We start from the raw sequence: 12,089 nt of genomic DNA, 5'->3' as shown, positions 1-12,089 counted from the left end.
CAGCAACAGTTCCAACCAAATGTTTTTTTTTTAACAATACGTTCTATAGTAAGATGTACAGCAGGCCTGATCATTTTTCTTCTGTACTGTTACTTAGGGTTGAACTATCAAATTTATAAAAATACAAAACTGAAATACCTTATTTCCATAAGTATTCATACCCTTTAATATGAGACTCAAAATTGAGCTCAGGTGCATCCTGTTTCCATTGATCGTCCTTCAGATGCTTCTACAACTAGATTGGAGTCCACCTGTGGTAAATTCAACTGATTGGACATGATTTGGAAAGGCACACACCTGTCTATATAAGGTCCCAGTGCATCTCAGAGCCAAAACCAAGCCATGAGGTTGAAGAAATTGTCCGTAGAGCTCTGACACAGGATTGTGTCGCAGCACAGATCTGGGTAAGGGTACCAAAAAAATGTGTGAAACATTGAAGGTCCCTAAGAACAAATTGGTCTCCATCATTCTTAAATGGAAGAAGTTTGGAACCACCAAGACTCTTCCTGTAGCTGGCCGCCCGGTCAAACTAAGAAAACTGGGGGAGAAGGGAAACAGAGAGCAGACAGATGGTTATTTTTGGCATTATAAGGCACAGTACCCTACGGCGTTCACAGAGCGCTTTGTACACAAATGTCAGTCGGAACTGGTCCAGAAACCGTCAATGGGGGACTTAACATCTACCATTAACACCCCACAACAACAGCTAAACCGGGCGCCCAGTGTGGCAGCCCCCCACTCTAAAACCTGTATGTTGGGTTAAAAGCGAAAGTCAAATTTCAGTTGGACCTTGTGTGCAATTGACCAATAAAGTGAATTCTCTCCCTTATGAAGCTTGCATTATGCCAATATTATGAGATATATGTTTTGACTGAAAAATATGTGTTGAGTCAAATTCCAGGTAGGAAAAACTGAATCATTTCAACATTGTTTTGCCCTCTGTGTTACTGATGTTGGTAAAGGCACTACTGTGGTAAAAATATAGACAGTCCCGAGTTGATGTGCAGGGGTAGGAGGTAATTGAGGTAGCTATGCACATTTAGGTATGGTGAAAGTGACTAGGCAACATGATAGAAAATAGACAGTAGCAGGAGCGTGTGTGTGTGGGCGTATGTAGTGTGTGTGTGTTGGGATGGGTTGTCAGTGTACTGTAACCTCCTGTACTATAGCTCCCATCCTCTTCCAGTCTGAGAGTCTCAGGTTGCTCAGTGACAGGGCTCAGCAGCTCTATGAGGGACGAGTCCCTTATCGCTATCATCATTATCAGGCCGCTGCAGAGACAAACACTGGTTATCATTAACTGAGCTCCGCTAAGAGGATTGCTTCCTGCACTCCCAGCCTCCATGCAGTTATTTAGAGGGAGCTTGCACATCGCCTCCTGCACGCCTGCATGACGCGCGGCTTTAGATACACAGAGAGAGGGATAGATAGGAAGAGAGAGGGCAGGAGGGAGGGTGGGACAGAGAGAGAGAGGGACGTAGGGAGGGAGGGGAAGAAAGAGGGAGGGGAGAGAAAAAGAGAGGGATTGAGAGAGGTGAAGAGCGAGCGAGGGAGGGAGCAGGAGACAGAGGATGAGTGAGGACAGGGAGAGAGAGATAGTGGAAGTGCGAGCAAGGACAGGGAGAGAACATGATGGAGTGAGAGAGCAGAGAGAGAGTGGATAAGTGAGTGAGTGAGGAGAGAGAGAGAGGGCTGAGCGCCAGGAACAGGAGGAGGAGGAGGAGGGGCAGCGCAGTGTCAGTTTGTTCTGGTGCTTGCGAGCGCAGCAGAAGTGTTGTACATCACAGTGTGGTGACAGTGACAGCAACGGCAGCTCAAACTGCTGCTCCAGAGCTGCAGGAGTAAACAACAACAGTAGCATCCACAGGGAGACGTTCTACCTGTGTGCAGCCTGCATAGGCATGGCCAACCAACAGGACTCAGGCTTCTTTGAGATCAGCATCAAGTCTCTGCTCAAGTCCTGGAGTGGATGTGAGTATACACGAGTTTGTCTGGCTTCCAGCTCAGCATGCTTGTTTAGTGCTGTTAGCGTTAGCTACCACACCAGACTAAATTAAGCTTCAGTCATTCAGAATGACAGACAGCGTAGAGATGATAGCGTGGCATAGTGTTGCGCACATGTTGGCTGAACTACTTAGTGGTGCTGATTCACTATGTTTTTTCCCCTAAGTTTTGGGGTTTTTGCTCCTTTTCCTGTTTGTGGGTGAGGGTAAGACTTCTTTCTATGTGAGCTGCCTGCCGTGGAGTTTAAATAGCTGCTGTTCAATGCTGGGCTGCCTAATAGGATTAACAAGGTTCAGCTCTAGAGTGCAGCTTCGCCACCCTGCCTTCCCATAGAGAGGCAGGATGGATAGGATGCTATTTGATTTGATTTATTCCTCATTTAGCCGATGCCAATGGCGACAGCTAATCTTACTGGGGCCTGACACATAACAATAAATACATTACATACACAAGAATTTACAGTTTACATACATTTAAAAACATTAACATGTAGTGTGTGTGCATCTATCAGTTCCACATTAGTACATACACACAGCAAGCAGGCCACATGGGGGAGAGATTTTACTTTATGTTTTATGTTTTAGATTCCGCCTCTCACAGTTGAAGTGTACCTATGATAAAAATTACAGACCTCTACATGCTTTGTAAGTAGGACAACCTGCAAAATCGGAAGTGTATCAAATACTTGTTCTCACCACTGTAGGTACTTATCTACCTGTTTCCTCCAGCATCTTCACAATGTCCTTTGCTGTCGTTCTGGGATTGATTTGCACTTTTCGCACCAAAGTACGTTCATCTCTAGTAGACAGAACGCGTCTCCTTCCTGAGCGGTATGACGGCTGCATGGCCCCATGGTGTTTATATTTGCGTACTATTGTTTGTATAGATGAACGTGGTACATTCAGGCGTTTGGATATTTGCTCCCAAGGATTAACCAGACATGTGGAGGTCTACAATTTTGATTTATTTTTATTTTCCCATGGTGTCAAACAAAGAGGCACTGAGTTTGAAGGTAGGCCTTGAAATACAGCCACAGGTACACCTTCAATTGACTCAAATGATGTCAATTAGTCTATCAGAAGCTTCTAAAGCCATGACATCATTTTCTGGATTTTAGTCAATTTAGTGTATATAAACTTCTGACCCACTGGAATTGTGATACAGTGAAGTATAAGTGAAATAATCTGTCTGTAAACAATTGTTGTATGAATGACTTGTGTCATGCACAAAGTAGATGTCCTAACCGACTTGCCAAAATTATAGTTTGTTAAAACCTCTTGGAACCACCCATCCCGGATACGGGATAATTGTCATCAACTACGCTAAATAGCATAGCGCAACGGTGAAATAATCTTACTAGAAAATATTCATGGTCATGAAATCACAAGTGAAATATAGTGAAACACAGCTTAGCCTTTTGTTAATCACCCTGTCGTCCCAGATTTTGAAATTATGCTTTACAGCGAAAACAATACAAGCATTTGTGTAAGTTTATCGATATATTAACAAAACATTATATACACCTAGAGGCAGGTAACTTGGTCATGAAAATCAGAATAGCAATCAAATTAATCGTTTACCTTTGATCTTCGGATGTTTTCACTCACGAGACTCCCAGTTAGACAGCAAATGTTCCTTTTGTTCCATAAAGATATTTTTATATCCAAATACCTCTGTTAGTTTGATGCGTTTATGCCCAGGAATCCACCGGAAATAGCGGTCACGACAACGCAGACAAAAATTCAAAATTATATCCATAATATCGACAGAAACATGGCAAACATTTTTTATAATCAATCCTCAAGGTGTTTTTCAAATATCTATTCGATAATATATCAACAGGGACAGTTGGCTTTTCACTAGGACCGGGAGGGAAAATGGCTACCTCTCTGTTTTGCGCAAAAATCACACTGAGCCAACAACTGAGTGTGGATGCAATGTGGACGTTTACACTCATTCTTCAAAATAAAGGCCTGAAACTACGTCTAAAGGCTGTGGACACCTTAGGGAAGCCACAGAAAAAGGAATCTGGTTGATATCCCTTTCAATGGTCAATAGGGATGCATAGGAACACAGAGCTTTCAAAATAAGAGTCACTTCCTGATTGGATTTTCCTCAGGCTTTCGCCTGCAAAATCAGTTATTTTATACTCACAGACAGTTTTGGAAACTTTAGTTTTAGAGTGTTTTCTATCCTAAGCTGTCAATTATATGCATATTCTAGCATCTGGTCCTGAGAAATAGGCCGTTTACTTTGGGAACGTTATTTTTCCCCCCCAAAAAATTGTGCCCCCTAGCTTCAAGAGGTTTTAACAAGAAATTTGTGGAGTAGTTGAAACACGAGTTTTAATGACTCCAAACTAAGTGTATGTAAACTTCCGACTTCAACTGTATATGTTTTGACCATGACAGTTATAGAATCTAAAGTTACACCAAGTAATTTAGTCTCCTCAACTTGTTCAACAGTTATACCATTCATTACCAAATTCAGCTGAGGTCTAGAACATAAGGAATGATTTGTACCAAATCAAATACAATGCTTTTAGTTTTCAAGATGTTCTGGACCATTACTGGCCACCCATTCCAAAACTGACTACAATGCTTTTAGTTTTAGAGATGTTCTGGACCATTACTGGCCACCCATTCCAAAACTGACTGCAACTCTTTGTTAAGGGTTTCAGTGACTTCATTAACTGTGGTTGCTAATGTGTATATGATTGAGTCATCAGTGTATACGCATGCTTTGTTTAATGCCAGTGGCAGGTCATTGGTAAAAATAGAAAAGAGTAGAGTGCCTATAGAGCTGCCCTGTGTTACACCGCACTTTACATGTTTGACATTAGATAAGCTTCCATTAAAGAAAACCCTTTGAGTTATATTAGATAGAAAGCTCTAATACACTACATGGCAGAGGTTGAAAAGCCATAACACATGCCTTTTCTCAACAAGAGGTTATGGTCAATAATATTAAAGGCTGCATTGAAATCTAACAGTACAGCTCCCGCAATCTTCTTATTATCAATTTATTTTAACCAATCATCAGTCATTTATATCAGTGCAGTACATGTTGTGGGCCCTTCTCTATAAGTATGCTGAAAGTCTGCTGTTAATTTGTTTACAGATTTTTTTGAAATTTACAAATGTATAATTTTGCACGCCCAATTTTTCCGTTTTTGATTTGTTAAAAAAGTTTGAAATATCCAATAAATGTCGTTCCACTTCATGATTGTGTCCCACTTGTTGTTGATTCTTCACCAAAAAATACAGTTTTATATCTTTATGTTTGAAGCCTGAAATGTGGCAAAAGGTCGCAAAGTTCAAGGGGGCCGAATACTTTCGCAAGGCACTGTATATTGTGGCTTCCATCAATGTTATTGTCTGCATCATTTACAATCCCCCATATATATGTTTTGTATATATACAGTGCATTCTGAAAGTATTCAGACCCCTTGACTTTTTCCACATTTTGCTACATTACAGCCTTATTCTAAAATGGAATTAATCTACACATACCCGATAATGGCAAATCGAAAACAGGTTTTCTGATATTTTTGCTAATTTAGTCCAAATTTAAAAATGGAAATATCACACTTACATATGTATTCAGAACCTTTATTTTGTTGAAGTACCTTTGGCAGTGATTACACCCTCAAGTCTTCTTGGGTATGATGCCACAAGCTTGGCACACCTGTATTTGGAGACTTTCTCCCATTCTTCTCTGGAGATCCTCTCATGCTCTGTCAGGTTGGATGGGGAGCATTGCTGAACAGCTATTTTCAGGTCTCTCCAGAGGTACTCGATCAGGGTCAAGTTCGGCTTTGGCTGAGCCACTCAAGGACATTCTGAGACTTGTCCCGAAGCCACTCCTGCGTTGTCTTGGCTGTGTGCTTAGGATATTTGCCCTGTTGGAAGATTAACCTTTGCCCAAGTCTGAGGTCATGAACGCTCTGGAGCAGATTTTTTTATCAAGCATCTCTCTGTACTTTGCTCCATTCATCTTTGCCTCAACCCTGACTATTCTCCCAGTCCCTGCCGCTGAAAAACATCCCCACAGCATGATGCTTCCACCCCCATGCTTCACCGTAGGGATGGTGCCAGGTTTCTTCCAGATGTGGCGCTTGGCATTCAGGCCAAAGAGTTCAATCTTGGTTTCATCAGACTCTAAAATCTTGTTTCTCAGGGTCTGAGATTCTTTAAATGCCTTTTAGCAAACTCCAAGCAGGCTGTCATGTGCCTTTTACTGAGGAGTGGCTTCCGTCTGGCCACTCTACCATAGAGGCCTGATTGGTGGAGTGCTGCAGAGATGATTGTACTTCTGGAAGGTTCTCCCATCTCCACAGAGGAACTCTGGAACGCTGTCAGAGTGACCATCGGGTTCTTGGTCACCTCCCTGACGAAGGCTCTTCTCCCCCATTTGCTCAGTTTGGCCAGGCGGCGAGCACTAGGAACAGACTTGGTGGTTCCAAACTTCTTTCATTTAACATTGATGGAGGCCAATGTGTTCTTGGGGACATTCAATGTTACAAAAACGTTTTTTCACCCTTCCCCAGATCTGTGCCTCGAAACAATCCTTTCTCGGAGCTCTAATGACAATTCCTTAGACCTAATGGCTTTGATTTGGATTTGACATGCACTGTCAACTGTGGGACCTTATTTAGACAGGTGTGTGCCTTTCCAAATCATGTCCATGCAATTGAATTGACCACAGGTGGACTCCAATCAAGTTGTAGAAAAATCTCAAGGATGATCAATGGAAACAGGATGCACCTGAGCTCAGTTTTGAGTCTCATACTTAGTTTTGGGTCTGAATACTTATGTCAATAAGGTACTAAGGTATTAATGTATTAATGTTTTGTTTTTGTTTTAATTTGCAAAAATGTATAAAAACCTGTTTTAGATTTGTCATTATGGAGTGTTGTTTGTATATTGACGAGGACCATTGTTAATTTAATCCATTTTAGAATAAGGCTGTAACTTAACAAAATGTGGAAAAAGGGAAGGGGTTTGAATACCTTCCAAATGCACTGTATTTTTCAGATATTACAAGTTACGGATAAACATTATTATATTATTGACCAATTGACTATGACTTTTTAAATACCCAGCAGTGCAATTTGCAGTTAGCGGCAGGTAAATATTGCAATGCTTCAGCCATTACTCCAATAACTTTACAAAATGTAAACTTACAATGCCTTTCATTAAGAGTTTTTTATGCATGAGTACAATGGCTCACTGTTTATTGTTGGCATTTCCTGCTAAGTTTGCCCACTTTGCTAGAGAAGTAATCATTAAAATAATTGGCAACATCAAATGGTTTTGTGATGAATATGCCATCTGATTCGATGAAACATGGAATTAAATGTGTCTTTCTGCCCATAATTTCATTTAAAGTACTCCAAAGTTTGTTTGCATCATTCTTTATATCATAGGTACTGGCTTTATGATAAAGTTTCTTCTTATTTTTGTTGTGTTTCGTCACTTGCTTTCTCAATTTGCAGTAAGTCAAGATGTGCAGCCAGACTTATTGCCCCTTCTCTTTCAAACATACCGTTTTTCATTTCCTCATCGATCCATGGAGATGTAACAGTCAGTTTCTTAACAGGTGCATGTTTAGTAATAATTGGAAGAAGCAATTTCATAAATTCATCAAGTGCAGTGTCTGGATCACATCAGACAAATACATATTATTAACATCATCCACAAAAGAGTCACAGCAAAATCTTTTGTATGATCTCTTGTATACTATTTTAGGCCCAGCTGTTGGAATGTTGGTTTCCACTATATTGTGATCACTGCATCCAAGGGGTAGGGCCCATAGGATCTTAAAATAACTCAACTAACTAGGCCTAAATCTTTCTTTGTGGTGTCACGTACCTTAAAAGCATTTTAAAATCACACATATCAATGCATAACATTCAAATACACAGTTTTAATACAGGATATTGACAGCCCCCCAAAATAAAGTGAATGTATAAGAATAATATGAAGTACTGTACATATTTAAGTGCATTCTGGCAAGTTTCACAATAACATACTGTAATACAACATAGTTATGTTCTTCTAACAATGGAGCCTTCTTGGAAAGTTATGAATGATTTGATTTGTTTGTTTGACCATTTAAAAACACAATTAAAAATGAATGCTAAATTATGTCACCCGTTCTACATGGTAACCAAAAGGGTTCTATCTGGAACCAAAATGCGTTCTTCGCAGGGTTCTCCTAGAGTGTAGCTAGCCAGCCAGCCCATAGAGAGAGCATTGCATTGTGGGTTTTGTTTTCGACTTGAGCTGCAACAGATTTCCACAATGATTTTCACGTTGCTAACAACCTTATTATAACAACAAAATTAAACATTTGTTCACAATAAATATTGTTCTCACATATTTGGATTATTTAAAACTGTAAATTACAGGAATGAGTGGTTTTGAGGGGATTTTTACTTTAAGGTTTTTTGGAAGTGTATAACAAGATTTATGGTGGCCCTTTTGGGTACTTCAGATTATTACAGTAATTATTGCTGGCCCTCTTTGTAGCCTTATAACAAGTCAAATGTATAAAATAATCAAATAAGATAATACAATTAATAAAAAATAGCATGATAAAGCTGTAAAATATTATCCTAAATGTAAACCATCAACTTAGTGAATACCTTTTGGTGTTTAATATGAGGGTTTATATTTATATTTATTTTTTCACACTTGTATTTATTTTATTATGTCAATCATGAATACCATTGGTGTTTACTATTATGTCTTTGTTGTAAATGTTTTGGCACCAAACTTGTCAATAGTTGGAAGAGTTGTAGAGTTAATAAAAAATAATACCATTGTTGATTAGATGCTTTAAAAAAAATATTTTGGCTATTTTCGCTGGACCCATATGTTCTATCCCCTAGAAACTGGACACAGATATAAAAATATCTAAATATCTAAATACATATTACAGTTATTTAAGTATAAATTACCAAAGTTACTATAGATTACATTTATTACAAAAATTACAGAAGATTCCGGTCACTTTGGTAAATTATTTGCAATCCTACCTAAAACTAAGGATAATCTGGTTTAATCTGTGGAGAAATTGATTGATGTTATCTCATATGTATAGGTACCATACAGGTAACACTTAAGCCAACATTTGAGGTAAACAATTAGCCACTAAACTTTGTCCGGGATTCAATCCAAGTTGCATTGTAGACTAGAGAAGTGCATTGCACTGCCGACAAGATACCTTTTAAAGGGAATATTGTTTTGCTTGACACAGAACATGACAATGTTGTAAGCAAAACTATTATACTTGTTTGATCATTTGGATTAGCTGACTAGCTATTGGTAAAATAATTAGAGTAGTCCACACCAACATTAGTTTCCATTCATACAAAATATTTTTCCAGACACTGGGCGTTAGTGTTGGGCGATATCATTGGCCTTGTGGTGAAATTCCTTCCTCTCTTCCTTCCTCTCCAGCAGTTGAGTTTTTCACCATACTCAAAGGGATATTCAAAGTCTGCTTTTATATATGTTTTATCCATCTACTAATATGTGCCCTACTTTGCGAGGCATTGGAAAACCTCCCTGGTCTTTGTGGTTGAATCTGAGTTTGAAATTCACTGCTCGACTGAGGGACATTACAGATAATTGTGTGTGTGGGATACAGAGATGAGGTAGTCATTCAAATATTATGTTAAACACTTTTAATGCACACAGAGTGAGTCCATGCAACTTATTATATGACTTGTTAAGCAACTTTTTAATTTATTTATTTAGGCTTGCCAAAACAAAGGTTTGAATGCTTATTGACTTAAGACATTTCAGCTTTTCATTTTTTATTAATTTGTTAACAAAAAAGAAAAAAACTATTCCGCTTTGACATGGGGTATTGTGTGCAGGCCTGTGCATTTGGAAAGTATTCAGACCCCTTGACTTTTTCCACATTTTGCTACGTTACAGCCTTATTCTAGAAGCTTCTGATAGGCTAATTGACATCATTTGAGTCAATTGGAGGTGTACCTGTAGATGTATTTCAAGGACTACCTTCAAACTCAGTGCCTTTTTGCTTGACATCATGGGAAAATCTAAAGAAATCAGCCAATACCTCAGAAAATAAATTGTAGACCTCCACAAGTCTGGTTCATCATTGGGAGCACTTTCCAAACACCTGAGGGTACCACATTCATCTGTACAAACAATAGTACAGAAGTATAAACACCATGGAACCACACAGCTGTCATACCGCTCAGGAAGGAGAGATGAACGTACTTCGGTTCGAAAGTGCATATCAATCCCAGAACAACAGCAAAGCACCTTGTGAAGATACTGGAGGAAACAGGTACAAAAGTATCTATATCCACAGTAAAAATGAGTCCTATATCGACATAACCTGAAAGGCCGCTCAGCAAGGAAGAAGCCACTGCCCAAAAACCGCCATAAAAAAGTCAGAATACGGTTTGCAACTGCACATGGGGACAAAGATCGTACTTTTTGGAGAAATGTCCTCTGTCTGATGAAACATAAATATAACTTTGGCCATAATGACCATTGTTATGTTTGGAGGAAAATGGGGATGCTTGCCATCCCAACCGTGAAGCACGGGGATGGCAGCATCATGTTGTGGGGGTGCTTTGCTGCAGGAGGGACTGGTGCACCTAAAAAAAATAGATGGCATCATGAGGAAAGGAAAATTATGTGGATGTATTGAAGCAACATCTCAAGACATCGGTCAGGGAGTTAAAGCTTGGTCGCAAATGGGTCTTCCAAATGGACATTGACCCCAAGCATACTTCCAAAGTTGTGGCAAAATGGCTTAAGGACAACAAAGTCAAGGTATTGGAGTGGCCATCATAAAGCCCTGACTTCAATCCCATAGAAAATGTGTGGGCAGAACTGAAAAGGCGTGTGCGAGCAAGGAGCCCTACAAACCGACACTTTGACCCAAGTGAAACAATTTAAAGGCAATGCTACCAAATACTAATTGAGTGTATGTAAACTTCTGACCCACTGGGAATGTGATGAAAGAAATAAAAGCAGAAATAAATAATTCTCTCTAATATATATATATATATACACACACACTACTGGTCAAAAGTTTTAGAACACCTACTCTTTCAAGGGTTTTTCTTTATTTGAGTATTTTCTACATTGTAGAATAATAGTGAAGACATCAAAACTATTACATGACACATATAGAATCATGTAGTAACAAAAAAGTGTTAAACAAGTCAAAATTACTTTTTATATTTGAGGTTTTTCAAATAGCCACCCTTTGCCTTACATCTGGTGATGTAACTGGAACGATGAGATAGATGTTCTTCTTAGATAGATAGATAGATAGATAGATATTTAGTTTTATTATATCACTGCCATACTGTGTTCAATCGTGTCTAGCCATCTTGTCTCAAGAGGACCACAATGGAAATAAGTCCCAGACTTTATTGTGTGTTGTCCTCCATGATTTTATTCATGCACATGTATGGCTTTTTTATGTGTGCTGGTTTTTTAAAATGGTTAAATTAATAACCTAAACTAAACTTGCCTTAATGACAGTTTTGCACACTCTTGGCATTCTCTGAACCAGCTTCACCTGGGATGCTTTTCCAACAGTATTGACACTTCCACACATCACTCTGAGGTCCAACTCATCCCAAACCATCTCAATCTCAAAAGACAGATGCCACTAAACGTAAACCAGATGGGATGTCGTGTCTCCGCAGAATGCTGTGGTAGCCATGCTAGTTAAGTGTACCTTGAATTCTAATAAAGCACCACCACACCATCACACCTCCTCCTTCTTGCTTCATGGTGGGAGCCACACATGCAGAGATCATCCATTCACCTACTCTGCATCTCACACAAAGACACGGCGGTTGGAACCAAAAATCTCATCAGAGACTCATCAGACCAAAGGACAGATTTCCAACGGTCTAATGTCCATTGCTCGTGTTTCTTGTCCCAAGCTAATATTTTCTTCTTATTGGTAGTGGTTTCTTTGCAGCAATTTGACCAAGAAGGCCTGTTCACGCAGTCTCCTCTGAACAGTTGATGTTGAGATGTGTCTGTTACTTGAACTCTGTGAAGCATTTGTTTGGG

The 12,089-nt window shown here is 39.4% G+C and overlaps 1 protein-coding gene across 5 annotated transcripts in view; it reads left to right on the top strand.

Moving 5' to 3' along the window:
- The window catches only part of LOC109906299 (protein furry homolog), a 221,761-nt gene that overhangs the window by 10,843 nt on the left and 198,829 nt on the right, over positions 1-12,089 (top strand). For 2 of the 5 annotated variants that reach the window (XM_020503943.2, XM_020503940.2), the window contains exon 1: positions 1,724-1,971. The exons of the other annotated variants lie outside the window; for them this stretch is intronic. In XM_020503943.2, the coding sequence (XP_020359532.1) occupies positions 1,902-1,971 (70 nt within the window). In that variant the 5' untranslated portion in view covers positions 1,724-1,901. Of the gene's footprint in view, positions 1-1,723; positions 1,972-12,089 lie in introns of those variants that run through there. 5 annotated transcript variants of the gene reach the window in all.

The sequence above is a fragment of the Oncorhynchus kisutch genome, linkage group LG15 (assembly GCF_002021735.2).
Source record: "Oncorhynchus kisutch isolate 150728-3 linkage group LG15, Okis_V2, whole genome shotgun sequence".
Classification (NCBI taxonomy): domain Eukaryota; kingdom Metazoa; phylum Chordata; class Actinopteri; order Salmoniformes; family Salmonidae; genus Oncorhynchus; species Oncorhynchus kisutch.
The sequence above is the reverse complement of the archived record's forward strand: the minus strand, read 5'-3'. Positions and strand labels throughout refer to the sequence as shown.